Source organism: Oxyura jamaicensis, chromosome 3 (assembly GCF_011077185.1).
Source record: "Oxyura jamaicensis isolate SHBP4307 breed ruddy duck chromosome 3, BPBGC_Ojam_1.0, whole genome shotgun sequence".
Lineage (NCBI taxonomy): Eukaryota > Metazoa > Chordata > Aves > Anseriformes > Anatidae > Oxyura > Oxyura jamaicensis.
This window is the reverse complement of record NC_048895.1, coordinates 49,725,705-49,744,992: the sequence shown is the minus strand read 5'-3', so window position 1 is coordinate 49,744,992 and position 19,288 is coordinate 49,725,705. Positions and strand designations below refer to the sequence as shown.

General features: G+C 33.2%; 1 protein-coding gene across 2 annotated transcripts in view; it reads right to left on the bottom strand.

Moving 5' to 3' along the window:
* The window catches only part of ADGB (androglobin), a 113,816-nt gene that overhangs the window by 47,595 nt on the left and 46,933 nt on the right, over positions 1-19,288 (bottom strand). For both annotated transcript variants that reach the window (XM_035321928.1, XM_035321929.1), the window contains 6 exons: positions 15,852-15,882; positions 8,149-8,317; positions 6,360-6,423; positions 4,616-4,715; positions 3,422-3,563; positions 995-1,109 (listed from right to left, as the gene is read on the bottom strand). In XM_035321928.1, coding sequence (XP_035177819.1) covers positions 995-1,109; positions 3,422-3,563; positions 4,616-4,715; positions 6,360-6,423; positions 8,149-8,317; positions 15,852-15,882 — 621 coding nt within the window. The remainder of the gene's footprint in view (positions 1-994; positions 1,110-3,421; positions 3,564-4,615; positions 4,716-6,359; positions 6,424-8,148; positions 8,318-15,851; positions 15,883-19,288) is intronic.

The following is a 19,288-nucleotide window of genomic DNA, read 5'->3' as shown; positions in this document are numbered from 1 at the left end:
CTAGCCCGTCCAGGTCCCTCTGAATGGCCGCACAGGCTTCCGTTATGTCAGCCTCTCTGCCAAGCTTTGTATAATCAGCAAATTTGCTGAGGGTATGCTCTGTCCCTTCATCCAGGTCACTGATGAATAAGTTGAATAGCTGTGGACCCAGTACTGACCCCTGGGGGACACCACTAGCCACAGGCCTCCAACTACACTCAGCACCATTGAGCACAAACCTCTGAGCTCTGCCATCCAGCCAGTTCTCAATCCACACCACTGTCTACTCATGGATCCCACACTTCCAGAGCTTGCCCAGGAGGATCTACATTGCTATATAAATTTGTTGTTATACTCATCTTTTAATTTTATATTACTGCTACACTCCCTCCCCATCTGTCCATGCCAAATATTTGGGCATAGTGCTTGCCAAAGAAATCTTGAAAATACAAATGGCAGTGATGTCTGTCTGGAATGTATGCAACAAAGACCAAAAGCTGTAGTAATTACTCCCCATGGCCTCTTATCTCAGTAATGAAAAGTCGCTTGAATCAATTGTTTATTTTAGGGATAAAAGCTACTCTGGGACTCAGTGAGTAATATGTGATCTCATGGGACAAAAATTTTATTGATGTAACAATTTATTTTTACTAGACAGGTATGTTGGAATATGGAATGATATTCATACATGTATTTTACCACATGCCTCCAACAGATAGGTTATACACTATCTCTGACATATGTATTTCAGCAAGAGTACTTTGAGTATTCCATTCCACGCTGCTCTTCTGTGCAAACTACTATACTATCTGATGCTTACTTCCACATTTATACAAGACAGCTGTTGCAAAATCCAGCTTGGTACTTGTTATAAAACATATTTCTTCTATCTATTCATCTATTTCATACTGAAACATAATAACTAAATGAAGATCCAACTGTACTTCACTTTAAAACTAAATAACAGTCAGAAACAGCTTTAGCATGATGTTTGACAAGTTCTTGCTATGCATACCTTTTCTAGACTTGGAATCACAGCATCCTCTTCTCCAAAAACACACGGCACCATGCTACAGAGATGAATATGGTATCCTATGGGAGAATTTACTGTGAATAGCAGTATGTGTCGCCTACATTAAAAAAAAAAAAAAAAAAAAAGTTTTGTTTTAAAGTGTTTTAAAGTCATAGTAAATCTTACATTTTTTCCTTTCATACAAACATTTGGTAAAAATGGAATCCTTTCCTAGATTTTTCTAGCTCTTCAAATGCCACATTTCTAATTTCTTTCTTTGCAAGTACTTCCGGATATAGGCTGTAGGTAAAATCAGAAAAGTCACTATTTTGTTTGTTTATTTATTAGATTTTACTCTCTTTTCTATATCAAAATACAGGATTTCAATAATTCTTTTGGATACACCCAAAATCCCTCAGTCAGGTAGCTACACTTAAAAACACATTTCCTTTAGAAAAATTTGATAGGAAAATAAATGTTCTGGTCATAAAAATAACTTAGACCATAATTTCCATGTTTGCAGTGGTAAAAAACAGAAAAATTTACCAGACGCTTGGTAGATGAACTTTTCAGATTGGTGGCTTTGTGTAGCAACTGTAGGCCAAACCATCCAACCAATATCTACTCAGGTGGCAAACAACAGAAATTCAGTATTTGTTATTGGCATATGCTCATCCCATTCTTGTTTAGCTCACCATACCCTACAACAGGTTCCAATCATAAATCAAAATATTCCCAACTATGGTTATACAACACTGTGGTCTCAAGCTCCTCTCTCCAGTGAGTAGTTTCCTACAGTCCCTTTGAAATACTTGAGAAATCTGCTGCCATTAAACAGTGAAATTTCATGGTCTTATATCATTGTCAGAATGGCATTTAGCTCAGTAGGTTCGTAAAAGCTGCAACGTTGTTTTAAACAGAAATACAGCAGTGAGAATAAGAAAGGAGACTTATATTGCTAACCACATCCCAAAATATTTTTTTTAATCATATATTGTTTGAAGTGAAATGTGAGGTGCCCCCTGGCAACTAAGAGGCAGAGGGAAGAAACTGCCTTCCAGGCTGAGAAACTCATTTCTCATTTGGAAAGAAATGGGGGAGCAGTCAATAAGTCCATTTGTTTCCCACACCTGCTGTAAATTAAGGCTTACTGAAAGCCTGAATAGAGGAGAGAATCAAAAGTGGAATGCTTAACTTTTAGAATTGCCTGTATCTCTAGTAGCTTTGAAGTTTGCAGGTGTAAGAAGAACTTATTTTGGCTTCACAGAGGACAGGGTTATGCAAATTTGGAAACTATGCTTAGGAAATGCAAGTGCCAAAGAACTAACCTACAATCAAAATAGTATCCTTTCTATAGTAATCTAAATTCAGACAATTAGAGGGCTCTATTAAAGATCTAATTTTAATATCAACATGCTAGTGTTGTGTTTTTTTTTTTTTTCTCTATGCCTATTTATTTGTTTGTTGTTGTTGTTGTTTTAAGGGATTTAAAATATATGACACATTTGATATATACTCTTAGTTCTCTAACGTACATTTTGTTGTACTCTAAGTATGTAGCATGATACTGATTTATATTTTAAGAAAGATAAACTATCTTAGGAGAGCAGAAAATAAAGCAAGCTGAAAGTTCAGATCATTACTTTTCAAATACATTTTGTGTCATTTTTTTGAGATAAAACTGGCGTGTCTCTATTTTTGGAAATGTAAAAGGCCTCAATGAATTAGTCAGCAGCTTCCTCCTTAGGGCAAGATACAGTGATGTCATCTTCTTTCACTGGAAACATTTTCAGAAACTAACAAATATCAAAGGCTTTTGCCTTTTATCTATTTATTTTAATAATCAGGCGATGCTCTACACTACATATATGGAGTTACATACAGTGAAAAATAAATTACATTAAGCACTAGTAATACAGTCTTGAAACAACTTTAGAATGTGATGTAAGCTATGCAAGGCTTCTTGGATGCCCTCAGAATTTCTCCTTTCATGGCTCATAAATCCTATTTCAAGAAAAGCTATGGAGCTCCTGCTTTATTCTTTCACAGTTCCACTAAAAATCCCAATCTTTATATTTTTGTTGGCATTTTGAGAAATATCTCAAAGTCATTCTAGTTAGAAATAATGTTAAGTATAATTTGTATTGTAGTTCATAATACTTTTGTATTAAAACATATAAACTAACAAACGAGATTTGTCTTGCTAAGTACTCTTAAACAAGAGCAAAAAGTTCAAAATCTTTATAAGGACTTGGTTAATTATTTTAAATTCCTAGCAATTTTGAAGACTTACCAAATCTTAGCTATCAAAGAGTTTTATATTTCAAAAACTTATATTTTAGGAAATAAAACCTTTGTTACTATGTAAAGTAAAAATCATCTCAATCCCTAAGCATAAAGAAGCCTTTAGAAATGAAGGCTCATACATACCCGACAGGAAGATTTAACACAGTAGCTTTGGTTGCATATGTATGCATCTTCAGCACAAGCTCCCCAGGAGTTGCACATTTCCAAGAGAAATGTTCAACCATCAGCATTGCCTTTGAAGTACTAGAAGCTTCTTGTTTAGTAGCTATGATAAGAGAGAAAAACAAAAAAAAAACACCAAAACAAACAAACAAACACAATTAAAGGGAAGGCTTAACACTAAAAATTAATACAAATACATTTATGTGAATATATATCTACCTTACTGTCACTGAGATTAGTATATAGGCTTTGATAAAGAACAGAAAAACAGACATTAAAAATACTCATGTTACACAGAATATAGCTAATTTGTCATATTTACTAGAAAACCATGGCTAAAAAAAGGCATTGAAAGAATGTATAAGTTTGATATCTTCCAAGTCACTTAAAGATGCTCTCAAAACTTTTAGAATGTATATTCTGTTATCTTGCAAAGAAAGTTAACACCCATACAAAGCTTATATTCATATTATAGTTTAGTTATTTTAACAGGTTGATTAGGTTTTGGTATTGTTGTTGTTGTTGTTGTTTTGTTTTGTTTTTAAGATTTCTTTTGGTTCTAGCTGCTGTACTCCTGAAGCACTAAAATTATGTCTATACCTGATGTTTAAATGTCTTTTTAACTTAAACTGATCGTCATAATATTCATTAGCTTTACTGTATGTTATTCTATGATTCCCATAGAATTCAAGTAATTTTTATTTAAGTCATCCAAACTTTTGGATTTTGAACTAATCCACCTTTAAATGATCTTACTGTGCATTGGTTTAAAAATCAGTTCAAAAATCATCTCTAGTCATGTTACTAACTTTACTGCATTTTTATCAGCTCAGGCATAAAGTGGCTTTCAAGAATGAAAATTATGTAGATTAAAAAACAAACAAAAAACACAATGACTAAGAAACACAAGGAAATCCATATCAGAAAGATATTGATGAATGCATGCATCAAAACATAATATACAATAAGGGGATCCTTTCAAGAAAATATTTATTTTCAATATGAAGTAACAAGAAAACTTTGCTTAGACTTTTAGTGTATTACCAAGAATCTATCTTACTATTTAATGCTAAGCTATGCCAAAATACTCACTGGCTAAACTCAATGGCATAAACATATTAAACATTAACATACGCTTTCCTGCATTGGCCTTACCTCCAATGTCCCAGCGTACTAATGCAGAGAAACTAACCAGTATTTCAATGGGCATCAGACTGTCCACAAGTAAATAATAGAGGACTCGATCATCAGTAGACTGTACAGAAAAAAGACATTTTCATATCTTTCATTTTTTACTATCTTTCATTTTTGTTGAATATTGCCTGTTCAGACGTATAAAAAGCATTAGATTTTGGATATGACAATAGATACGGTATGAAAAGGAAGAAATTAATCATCCTTATTTCCTCCAAACAGGAGACATCATTCGAGCCCAGAGCCTCATGCTGCATATATAAACCATACTGTTCGGTTAGGAGATAAAAGAAAACGTAAAATTTTCTTGAATGAGAATTCATCTACTTTTACATGATTTTCTTTGCATGTAGTACTTCAGTAGTTCCCCTAGACAAACAGCATTTAACAGAAGAACAAAATGGTTGTTTTGTGTTGCAGCTTCCTGACTCTAGTTAGGTTCAGTAAGCTTATAAGAAATAAGGGCTCTTTTAATTGGTAAACATAAGTGATTCTGTCTCATTATATATGGAGGTAGCATTTTCACTCTCAATTTTAATAGATAATTCTTGTTCAAATATCAAAAACTGTAGAATGACGCTGCAGTTCCTAGATATTCTTCAAAATCTGAAGGTGAATAAGCTTTGCTTCAGAACTCTTTTAATATGTCAGCTTTTTCCTAAAGACATATAAATACATTTTTGGTGTTTGATCTTGGAATACAATTCCAGTTAGTTTTATAGCATAATATAAAAGTGTTTTTTATAATGCTGATACAGAATTTACCTAATAGTGTAAACACCTCATGCTTATCAATGTAAAAAATAGAATGATGTTATAGCAAAGGGTGATTATATATGTTTTTAGCACAACAGCACAGAAGGTTATATAGTCTCCATTTGATTATGGCTAGTGGAAGTATATCATGTAATTTTTGATAAAACTTGTTATGATTTGATTATAAATACAGAGAGGTGTAGAGGCACTACAGTTATAAAGCACAATCCATGTAGTTAACTTTCTCAATACAGAATTCTACATTAAATTCATCCTTGGAGTTTATGCTTTAAACAGTACTGTGTAATTGCACTACAGTTACAGCATGCAACTAGAGCTGGAACAGGATATTCAGATGTGTTGAATAACATTCTGGTAATAAGAACTAATGGCAGGTTTAAAAAGATATTGTGATTTCAGTGTAACTGAGGGTTAGTTCTGCATCAGAACCTGATCATAGGACTTAGTATGTAAAGAGAAAATGGAGGGCTAAGTTGAACAGACCCCTGATTTGGGTACTAGGTGACAGGTGAAGATGAATGAGAACTGAGGAGGGGATTTGAAGCTGAATCATTATTGAAATTAATTTAGAAAAGTCTCTAAATTGCTATGAGGCAGATTTCATTCAAGATAAAGAACGGATAGAGATGTGTTTCACTCTAAAACATACTCTCACTACCACCTTTTATGATTTACTTATTCAATATGTTTTGAATTATTCTGCAATAGCAATCCACCACATTTTTTTCCCCTTGTCTTAAACACAATGAAACACTTCTGGGTATTTTGTAGCAAACATCATCATTACATTGACTGTAATAATCCTAAGGTGTTATTATTTTTTCAGTAATTGCAGTTCAATGTAATTTAGGAAATATGTACTATCGAATTATGTAAAGTTTTGACAAAAAATTTTAAAAGTACATACAAACTTAATATAGTCATATACCTTAAAATCTGTCTTCTGGTAATTATAAGCATATGTGTGTGGCTTATGGAAAACATATAGGTTCCTAGGAAGAAAACAATACAAAACAAAAAGTCAGAAAATCTTAGTATAAATGACATATTTCAGGTAAATGTCTTTTTCATTGCATAAGATACTAATTTTACTTAGTAAATGCATTATAATCTTCCATAAATCACTCACAGCTATTTCTCATAAATGATTCAGTATTTTTTGCTTCATAAAAGGTCAGTACAATTCATCTCTGGAGAAAGCAGCTGATATTAATTTATACTTTTTCTGTACTTATAAAGTGCAGTCCACTGGAGGTCAACCCACTAATTTGTCCTATTAATCTGTAATCTTATGAATTGTAAAAAGCTAATATTACTTAATAATTTCCATGCCTAAAAATTACTGTAATGAAGTTTTCTATGAAGTATTTCACGGTAAGGTAGAACTCTTTTGTAAAGTTTATTAACACCTTTTTCAATTAACTGGTGACGGCTTACTTTCAGAAACGTTATCACAATTCCTGATAAAAAGTATATATATATTCTGACCTTGATTTAACCAAGGACAATGTTTTGGCTTCAGTGTTAATTTAGGATGGATGATATTGAATGTGAAGTCCAATGCCTTACATAAAATAAATGTTTTGATTACTCAGATATTTTATTCATGATTTATTGCTGATGTATCAATTCCTACAATGACCAGAGTTTTTCTGATTTCCCAAAGGTGATACAAACTCTGAACATTCATCTCATTTTGATGGTATTGGAGATATAGACTAGTCAGATAAGGAAATGCTTTCAACAGAACTGACCGGTAAAAATTAAAATGTTAGGCACCTAAATTGTGATAAATTCTTCAAAGGTGAACTGAGATGCTTTTGGTAACAAACGCTATACCAGTACACTGTAAAAATCTTAACTCAAATGCACTTAGGACAGGAATTTAAGAAACTGACAAAGGCTTGTTTTTGTTTAATATTACTGTAGTCTACAAAATGTCAACACTATTTTAACATTTGGCTAACAAGTTTAAGAGTCCATATTTTACACTCCATGTCACACCGTTGGAAGGATTTTGAATTAAAAATAAAGTCTTTGCTTCCTTTTTTTTTTTCTTCTTTTTTTTTTTTTAATTTTGAAGGCTGTATCAGAAATTTTAAAATTGGTGGGAGAATACAAAGGTTATTTTCTGGAGTAAGTTCTGAAGTAGTGGGAAAACAAAATCTTACCTAAGGGCTGATGTGCAATGTAAATGTTGCACTTGTTTTGATCCATCTTGTCTATGCTTTATATGCTCCACAAGCATAATGCCAAGTGCTAAGTGTGAGTAAAAATGTGACATTCAGATTTTTTTCCCTTTCAAATACAGAAGATTTCAACAACTTTTAATGCTTTAGAATTGTAACGTTCACAGACTGGTGCCAACCAGTGTCTGATGTGTCAGATGAGAGCACCTGAATTGCTATGTGCTCCATGACCCACCATGTTCTACCCACATTACATACAGTGTGTAATACTTTTCATGAAGCTGATGGCTGTGTTCTCTGCAGTGCTCTGGAGGGCACACCCAAGACAGCCTGGGGCTGCACCTAAAGATTCATTGCCAATAGAGACAGTAATTCTGGTCTGAAGCCATGGGACTACCCTGAAAGGAAGGATAGTTATACATAAAAGATCTGTTGAGAAGAAACAGGTTTTATATAGTCACCTTTCACATTTTATCATCATTATACCATACATTTTAAAGAATACAACACAAAACCTCTGTTTCTTACTGGAAACAAACACAGAAGTCTTCAAAGCTAATCCAGGTTTCCTTGGAAACAGAAGTAATTTCTGACTTGACTTCTTCCTTTGATTTATCCTCTCTCTGGCTGTTCATATCAGTATCAGCTGTTTCTGACATTTGTTTTGCATCAGAACTAATATTTTCATGCAATTCGTCTGCAGAAATAAGAAGAAACACAGATTCAATACACTAATACTATGTACATCAAAGTAAGATTATATTTATTTTGAAGAATTATCCTAAAATTATCAGGGTATTTTCCATACATCTTAAGAGTTAAAATAAATAAATAAATAAATACATTAAAATAAAAAGTTCAAAAGATGACTGAAACAATTCTGTATAGGTTCTTGTTGCCTCCATCTGAAATGAGCATGTAAGAAAAATGCAACAATTTGTCCAAAGCTTCTGTTCAGTGAAAAGCTGGTGTGGCAGTATGACATAATTTTTTATAACCCCCAGAAGACAAAAAATATATGAGTGAGGACATAAAGACCTAGTTTTGCTGCTGGTACTTAGGTAGTGCTCCTTTGATACTACACACACAAGTCTGTCCAACTACTTGTTAATAGAAGTTAATTTGAACAATATTACATTTATTTTCTTGTAGAAAAATCTGAACTATTGTCATATGCATACCAAAATATTAACACAGAATTGTCATGTAGAAACATTTTGTAATCATTTAATAACATTTAAATTTGCATTGAAATATCTCCTTTCTCTGCCTTTATTCTGTGAGATTCATCTGAATTTTTGTAGATGTTTAGTCTTCTCCAAGAAGAAGTTTTGAGGAGAGCTCAGAATAGCTGAGATTAACAGAACAGTTCAAACATTAACAGCTATTAAATCAGAATGTTTCCTAAGGAAAAACATGAGGTAATATCCAAACAGGTTTTTGCAAATGAGAAAGCTAATTAGAAAAATGCATAATTTATATTTAAATACACTTTGTAATATTTCATTATCAGTGAAACATACAGCAATCTGCTGAATAATGAGTTTACTGGATAGATGGCTCTAAATTATTTTTGCAACTCTTTTTCAAGAATTAAAAGTAGTGTAATGTAAGGAGATGTCAGAAAATTAGATTTCTGAGGAGTGACTGAGGGACTTGAGATTTAGTCTTGAGAAGTGGAGGTTGAGGGCAGACCTTATCGTTCTCTCTGACTATCTGAAAGGAGGTTGCAGCAAGGAGGGTGTCAGTCTCTTTTCTCAGGTGACAAGTGATAGGATACAAGAAAACAGCCTCAAGTTGTGCTGGGGGGGGGGAGGGCGGGAGGCGGGATTCAGATTCGATATTAGATATTAGGGAGAGTTTCTTCTCAGAGAGGGTGTTGAAGTATTGGAACAGGCTGCCCATGGAAGCAGTGGAGTCCCCATTCCATTCCTGAAGGTATTTAAGAGATGTGTGAACACAACACTAAGGGACATGGTTTAGTGATGGGACTTGGTAGGTCAGCTTGATGGTTGGACTTGATTATATTGAAGGTCTTTTCCAACATAGACGATTCTATGATTCTATGAAATGTGCCAAAGACCTTTTTCTCTCCATTACAGTATGGAAAAACTTTTTGAAAGCTGGGAAACCTAGGCTTTTTCTTAGATATAAGTTAATACAGCTTTCAGGCCTTTAGTGAAATAACCACAGTGGCTTGCAAATCTGCCTGTCACAGAAAGGGTCACCAGATCTGAACTATGCCTTATGCCATTGTCATCTTCCTGCAGCTCAATGTTTCTCTTCATTTTGAACACCAGTGATAGAATACTATCAATAGACTTGTTCAGAATCAATTGGGTCAATAGATCTCTTCTGCCTTCAAACAGAATATATGTTCCACATTATTTAAAAGTCAATACATTAACCTTTATGTTGATTATGGATGCAGACTGGGGCCAGAGGAAACCTTAGCCCTCCCAGTACAACTAAAGGAAAGCAAAAGCAGTGTCAACAAAATGGCTGAATTTTCCCCACTAGAAAAATGTCATATGACATCAAAATGTCATATTTTATCCTTTTTTATCCATGTATTCCAAAGAATATTCTGTTCAGAGCTTCCTGGCTCCATAGAGAAATATAAGAAAAAAATAAAACAAACTGCTTACATACCTTATATGCAAGAAGTGACACTTACAGCTATGAGAAACTGCTAACACTAGGTGTTATAGTGAAAATATAATTTATGAAATAAGACTATAAATAAATTTGAAGCAAATCTTAAGAGCTGCTCAGTATAAATTAGTATTTTAAGACTGACATATGGAAGATAATTCCAGAAAATAATTGCCTGTAATTATCATACAATTTATTCCTTGAACAAATGCAAATACTAATGAAATACACAGGGATATAATGTAAGCATATTATAAAGTTAAACATGGCAAAGATCTTTAGAAAATGGCAGAGCACATTGAAATTCAAGAACTTGATACTACCTAGAACTCAAACAACAAAGATTAATGCTGCAATCAAGACCAAGAGGAAAAAAAGTAACTTGATGAATAAGTTAAAACACTCAAGTATAGAAGTAATACTAAAACCTCCCTCTGCAACAACAACAAAAAAGACAAAAAATAAAATCAGATGAACTAAGAGCAAAGCAACATAAAAACTCAAATAGTAAATCTAAAAAGGGGAAAAAAGGAAAGAGTAGCATACAAATACAGATTAGCAGAGTTTATTACACAAATCCCTATTTTTATGGTAAGAAAAAAATGTACTGCATGACAATCCAGAGTTATTAGAAAGAGTAAAGTTCTTAAGAAAATTAGAAGACATTTCTAAGACAGTTAACATCAAAAGCTGTTTTGATAAGTCCTAATTATTTTTCAAGTTCTGGCTTTTTACTGAGATGCTTAAATGTAAATCAAGCTCCCTCATCAAACTGACTACATTTTGGCTGCTGACACATTCAGTATCTGGACACTTTTTATCTGGCTATTTGTAGTCATGAACTAGCTCTTCAGGAGAACACAAAAATTATGAATTGAATGGACTGCTAGCCAAATACATGGAAAAGGGCACGATAATACTACCCTGTAAAGAAACGGTTCAAAATTTTTCAAAATTGAAAAATATTCTTCTGCTTCATTTTTTGTAAAAAAGTGACAGACAAGCTGGTTTATGGGAATAGATGTAGAAAAATGGCAATTACCCATTCAGAGCAAAAATTTCAAAGGGTCCTCAAAGACCCATGTGATCACTGGTTCTGATGCAAGGAAAGGATAGAGAGTCCAAGAGTGGGGAAAAGAGGAGAGTCAGCCCCTTTCAGTGGTGGACAGTCTGCAGTACAATTGAATTAGGAGTACTGAGCAATTTCTATTCTAAAACCATGTTATTCAGCAGCACAAAGTTAACACTGTGAGGGGGCAAACTCATCAGTTTGTTGTACAAACGGTAATGAAAAGAACTATTTGAGTCAAATACATATGACAGCAAAAGAATGAATTTCCTACAATGCTGTGCTGATAGCTGAAGAGTTATGTTCATCTCTGTTCCTTGCATTCCTATATGGGGAAAATTATATGGTAAGTAATCCTCTGAAAGTATTTTATATTGTACAGACACAAAATGTGGTAAAAAGTCATTGTACTTGTTGCCTTGTAAATACTCTAAATTACCATGTGTATTTTAAATTATTAAGGTAATGTGTTTGATAGTGACCTAGATGTATGTATATGTATAGATATATGTATGTATATGTATAGATAGAATAGTATGGAGGTCTGAAAAAAGTTAACCAAAAATATTACTCTACCATCATGAACAGAACATGTATATATATTACACTATTTTAGCTATTATTTTGCACAATAAGCTATTTTGCTGATGATTGTAAAATGAGAGAGAACACTAGTTAAACATGCTGAAAGGAACAACAATACACAGAGGTCTACAACAAAACACAGAAAACAATGAAGAAGAACAAAAATTGCAGATGCATTCCAACTATAAAGAAATGTGATTAGAGGTTTCTTTACAATGATCATGAAAGTAACATGAGGAAACAAGGCCAAGTTTGAAAGGACCCAACTACTAATGAAAAACTCTGCTGGGACAAGGTTCATTATTCCCCTTCATGTGTGCAAAGAAACTGAAATATCAAATCTGAGCTGCCTTAAACCAAATTACATTTTCATTATGAAAAAAGCATTATATAATACTGCAAAGCTGAAAGTAACTCCAGCTATCAACTTCGACAGAACATCAAATTCTAGCCACTTTTATGGAAAATTTAAAGATTCTCCACACAATCAGAGAAAATATCTAGAAAATATTCTACATCTGAAGTGTACTACTTCAATATATCCCATATGTATAACAATAACAGTACACTGAATAATTCCAGCATGCTTATTTGAAATTTCACTTTCTGATCTTGTCATTTCCAGACTGTATTTTAGGGTCATCATGTTTCTGGATAAATATACTGGAACAGCAAGATTTCTGTGAGATAACATATAATCATGAGAATAATGTGATACCATGAATGCGTTACATCAGATTCACAATCATCTGCACCAACAGCAATTAGGAATCATAGAAAAGCACTTAATCTTGCATATAGCTGCTTTATGGTAAAAACAGAGCAGACAGAGCAAGTGTAAATTTGTGAACATTCATTTTATTACAGAGCACAATTAAGTGTAATTATATGTTTTAGGACATTTTTTGTTGTTCTGGCAGATTTGTAAAGCTATAATTTTCTACTCAGGACATTCTAGAGAAAGACAGTGATGCACCACATTTTTATAAAAAAAAAAATGAATTGGATTTGGTGAACCTCGATAGCAAAAGTTTTCAATGGACTTGATGAGGCTAAGAAGTTTCATGTGAATATTGAACCTATTTTGTTTTATTTTATAACAAATATAAGAGGAGAAATTTTCCTAACACAAATGGTAGTGAAGAGCAAGAAAATGATTCATTTGTATGTTTAAATTTGCTTGTAAAATAGCACTGTCCTCAATAGGAAGGCTTGTCAAATCTGCTGTAAGTGAAGAGAAGGATCTTTCCTGACATCAGACTGTCCATGTATTCAGCTGTCTGATGACCTGTAACCAAGCTCTGCAGACGTAAAGTTATTGAATCCTCATTCACATACTTTGTACACTATGAGATTTTTTTAGGAATTATAAAATGTGAATTAAAAATCCTATACTGATAAATAAAACATTTTAAATAATATTTCTCTATTTCTCTCAGTCTTCGTTCATGATTCATGTTCGCAGATATTATGTGGAATTGAACATCTCAGTGAATCATTTTGGAATAATAGGAAGTAACCCTCACAACCTAAAGTGCATAACGCAGTGCAAAGCGTTATACCAAGATTTATTAGTAAGCCTTCTTTCCCAACATTTTTGCCTTTAAAATGAATTTTTGAAATAGGGTTTGATAATAATTAATTAAGACATTAAAAGGAAGTGTATTATTTAAAGAAAAGCAGTCATACCACCTAATATAAGCATAGAGCTCCAGTCTTTTAATCCAGTAATGATTATTAACACATAAAGATGTAATAAATGTATTTTACATAGAGAAATGACAACACACAAGTTGAAATCACCTGGAGATTGTGAGGAAAACCCTAACCTCAGCACAGAGGATTTTGTTACAGTAGTAACGTGAATTATTAGTATTATAGGTCAGAGGATGTAAACACGTCCACTTCCACATTTTCCTCTGTTATGCTACGAGAGCATGAACCTCATGGAGGAAGCTGTCCACAGCTCTCTGTAGCACGAGAAAATTTGTTGTAAAACAAAACACAAGACTATCATGTGATATTTTCCGGACATACACAACATACCAGTATAGGTATCATACAGATTTCTCACCTCTTCTCATGATATTTGCTGATACAAATTCACAACAAAGCAAAAAGATCCTCCAGTAGATGATAGATGCAAAGTTGATTGATTTATACAAAAGAAGAGCAAGAATGGGAGTCATCTCCAGCTTACCTAAGCCACAGGGTAAGCCATCAGCTTTCTCTCTTCTGACTATTTTGGCTACAAAAAGAGTTTTTCAGAATGGAATTAAAAGGTTTTTTTTTTTTTTTGATTTTCCTGCATTTTTTTTATTTTTGCATTTTCATTTTTTTTCATTTTCAATTTTTTACTTTTGAAACATTTAAGAAGTGTCTCACTCATTCAGGATATGTTGCTGAGTGTTGGTGAAGATACCTCACTTTTTAGGATTTTATCCACTGTAACAGCCAACTGTCTGATTTTTACAAATTTTGAATGATAACTGTTAAAAAGTTTATCATGGTATTACTCTAGCACCAATTTCTACCATTCTTGAGTAGATTTTGAATAAGCAGAAAAGACAGCTATCTGGCTACTGAGATGCACTAACTTCAGAATCAATTAATAGTGACAGCTACAAAAGTACTCCAACATCCCAACATATTCATATCAGGCTTTAAGGAGACATCTACTGCAAACTACTAGTTTTCTATTGGATTTTGGAATAGAACTAAAAGAGGTACAAAGAGGTACTGAACATATTAAAAGCTATTTATTAGTAAAAGTTATTTATTAGTATTTATTAGTATAGATTTTGCAGTAATGACTCACATTCACTTCAAGATATTTAAAAATCATAAATGTATTTTCAGTCTTCATTACACTTTAAGTATGGCCCAGTGTTTTTTGTTTGGTTTTCTTTCTTTATAAGCTTTCTTGTATCCTATTTTGAAGTTCCTAGAGCTGGTTTATTGGTTGCACAATTTTCCAGAAAATGAGTAAAGTTTAAAAAGGCATGAACATTCATGTTGCATAAAATTACTGTTTAATTACTGTAGAAGCTATGAAGCTGTGTACATGCTTTAATAACTGAGAGGTTATTTATCACATTTCTCAATTATTGGAAGGGATCACTTTATTTTACAGAGAACAAAATCAAACATTTTTAAAATGCTATGTTCTATGTCTTTTCCTCCCAGGAGAACCAACATTCAGAAATGGTGAATTGGACAGGCTTCAACAGGGACTAAATAGTTGAAAACAAAATAAGTATTAGTATCACATGTATGAATTCTAGTGTAAGTAAAGCATGAAGCTTATTCACAATTCATGTGTTCTGTTCTGGGATTCACTTTCAGGACTCTGGTAGAAGGAAGAAAGTTTTGGAGGGGTTTGTTGTACATGAAGCTTATCTGGTCACTTCACTGACAAAGAAGGAATATAACTTCTCCCGACAACACTGCTAAAATATTCACTTAAAAAAAGTTACTTATTTTGAAAAATGACTCAGTATTTTCCATCTGCACACTCTTCAAACACTAATCTAAAACCATAGCATTTATTAAAATGGAAGTTGTCCTTTTTTTCTTGTCCTTTTCTCTTATTTCAGGGAAAAAAAAAAAAAAAAAAAAAAAAGTACAGTTCAGTAGAAGTATAAAACTGTGTACAAAATCCAGTACATTTTACTACAGAATAACCTTCCAGTGTGTAAAGTGTATTTTTTTTTCAAAATATTCTTGCAAGTCGGGGATTTCTTAAAATACCAATCTGAAGATTTCACTCTATGCAATTATACTCATTCTCTGAAGTCTTCCTCTGTAAAACCAACACCCATAAAAACATAAGATGGTTCATACTCTTAACATGAGGGTTAACACCAAAGCCAAATGATACGAGACTGGCAGAAATCTGAATATAAATTTCAAACATACTTACTTTCAGTGGGTGTCTCTGCATTATGCTGATCCTGTACGAAAGAAAAAAAAAATATTTTAAATGTTTTTAAAGAAAATATTTACTTTTTCGGCAGTCCTTCCTGAGCTGTAATAAACAAACTAGTAAGTTATCTCTGGAGGAGAAGGAGAAGGAAAAGGAGAAGGAGAAGGAGAAGGAGAAGGAGAAGGAGAAGGAGAAGGAGAAGGAGGAGAAAGAGAAGGAGAAGGAGAAGAGGAAAAGGGAAAAGGAGGAGAGGAAAAGGAAGGAGGGAGAAGGAGAGGGAATGTTCTTCTAGGGAAGTACATGTGATCTGGAGTCTCGCATAAAAGATGTTCTATGTGCCTACTCCTATACTATTAAAAATGCTCTCTGTTACCACTTTTCTTTGACTATAAGTTCTATTCTAAGAACTAATTAGTTCTATTCTAGACCTGATTCTATGCTATTCTAATTTTCCATTCTTGAAGGGTATATAGATAGCTCCTTTTTCTAACAAATGTTACTTGCTGTGCAAGTGTACACAACTGTCAATGGAGACAGCATGCCTGATTGTTACAGCATCTTCAGTTTTGTATCAGCTGCACAATACAAAGTTGCCTGCTATTTTTCTTTTTATTTTTTTCTTCTTTCTCTCTCTCTCTCTTTTTTTTTTTTTTTTTTTTTTTTTTTGGACCAACAACTTTGTTCTGGTCAATCCCATTTTCAAGCTCAAGGTGCTGAACTAATATGAATGCAATATACAGTTGCACTAAAGTTAAAATCCAGTTAGCCAGCCTTTTGGAAATTCCATTTTCCACTATGCTCTGAATGGGTTAACTGCACTAGCTTTACCTTTGTAAATACTGAAGCCTAATAACACTCTTGCAAACAACTTTGCAAGCTTCTTTTCTTTCCACCTCTCTGTTTAACACAAAGTGTCACCCTCCCCCTGCCCAAACTCCTCATATATACCCATTTTTACAAGGGGAAGAGGTGTTGATGTTGATAGCACTGAGCTAATCAACATCTGGACACATGCGGTGATTTCCTGTTCTGCATTTCAAAAAGGAATTGTGGCAGCTGGACTGACTTGGAGTTGCTTTTATGCTTTTTTCAATAAAATCTAGAAGGGTAGTTTGAGGGCAGGCTGACAAAATTCAGGGAGTCTGAGTAAATTGGATGTAAGATTGGATGGTAGTAAGATTGGATGGTAGGTCACAATTAAGATTGGATGGTAGGGCACAATTATACCTTATACCTAAACTTTGCACATTGTCATTGTGCAGTAATGTCAGGTCTGCCTTAACTCTCCTATTACAGACTTTCCTTGCCCACACAATATGCAGGAACCTGAGAATGCATCTTTAGAGGAAAGATAGGGCTTTCAACTTTAATTCCTAGCTGCAATAAAATTCTTCCTGCACCATTTTATAGCACCTCCACAGTCCCAGAATAAGCTTTGGAATCTCACCACTGTCAAAATTCTAGGTGCTTTATTTTCTCTGAACTAATTAGAGGAACGAGCCAAGTGAATAAACTAAAGATTTAAGAATCTCTGTACCAAAATAGTACAAAATAATTTAGCATGTACAATGTAACTGCAGTATTTTCTTTATTAAGAGAATTTGAAAGGCCTATTTTTGCACAGTACAAATTCTAAACTGTACTTTAAATCTGATATATATTTTTAAAGAATGTTCATGAGTCAAAGCTCAAAAGATCTAACATAAACAGCAATTAAGAGTAAAATACATAGATTGTTGAAATTTTTAACTGTTGAATAATCTGGTTATTGAAATATATTACATCTTACATATCCTTTTCAGATGCATTTCTAGCTTTTCTAAAGCAAATGAACTGAAGAGGAAACAATAGGATTTTGCATCTAAGGGCCTGTGTACTTTAGCTCCTCTTTCCAAATTTCTGTACATACAACTGTACAAAACAGAAGACAAGCTGTGATCACCTGTCACAGGACATTCATACCTCAACATTTGGGTCTAAAAATCTCTAATTATAATTAGAGATATACATTAAAATATACATGGGCTATATATCCTCTTTACACTGTGACTTCAGAAGTACCCGTGCATGCAGCTGTCTTTTATTCTGCATGATAGTCTACAACCTGCATAGTTCCAGAATTGCCAAGTTTCCTGTAGAAGTCACAGGGTCAACTTCCTTTTCTGGAGTACAGACATAGTATAGTTATAAGGTGCCTGCTTCTACAATGGTATGGGATGTGTCCTTCTACCTAAATCTCAGTGGTACTGAGGTGACTGGGATTGTTAAAGAAGTTCTTGTGCTCTTATGCTATAGCCTCAGCTATAGCATCTAAAATAATGGCATAGGAAGAGAAACTAAAGTCATTTTTCTTTCTTAATAAGCACACATTATCTGAAGGGCCAAATCTGCTCTGTCATAGTATCTGATAAAGAAGGAATTTAAAGAAAGACTTGGATCCTGCTGTGAAATATGAAAGGATGCACAGAGATTCAGGGAGAGTTTAGTTACTTATTGTTCATATCAATAGGAAATCTAAATGCAAAATGTGAGGCAAATTTGCCAGTTAACTTAAAAATCTAATTGGTCATCTTTTAGATTTTATAATTGTTCACACATAATTGTAAAAATAATTGTAATTCATAGATTTATATCTATCTTGTTCATTTCAAATATTAATTTTCCTTGTTTAACCTCCTAACATTAGCTATGTTGATATTTTACTCAAATGCACAAAATGTTTCAAAGCTATCTGATATTTTTATAAAACCACTGTCTTTTTCTATTGTAAAAATTACATATAAAACAATCTTTCACACCATTTTTCTGGAAACAATCTTCTTCCAAAAATAAGTTATTTGGATATAATTGAAGGTGAAGCAATAAATCTTCAAAAACATCATTTTTAATCTTCAAAAACATCATTTTTAAGACTAAAAAAAAATAAAAAATAAAATGAAAATATTTCTTAAAATCTTGCCCTGTGTTACATTTTTAGGCTTGATGTTGGCCTGAGAGCTATATCACTAAAGTGGTTTAAAAAATTAGTCACTTGGACACATTGTTTTTTGCCTGTTCCTGAATTACCGTTTTCTTTAAATGTGTTAGTCTATTTTTAGCTGTGTTGTGGAAGAAGATAACAGAGATGACTTTTGAAGGAAGGCAGTGGTACAAATGTAAGAACAACTGCAAAGTTGATAGATGTGCACAGATTGAGGTACCAAAATGGCCTAAACATACTGAATTACTAATATCCAGTATTATTTTCTTCAGTCTCTGATATTGGAACTGTTCCAGTATAGATTTGCTATACCACAAATGTACAAACTGAGTATTCAAGTCCTTCTTCTAATTCAGGTGTGTAACATCCCATGTATACTTTATTTTTCCTTAAAAAATGAGTTTTCATTTTGTGTAGACTGAAATTAATTTCCAAACATTCTTAAAGAAAATTG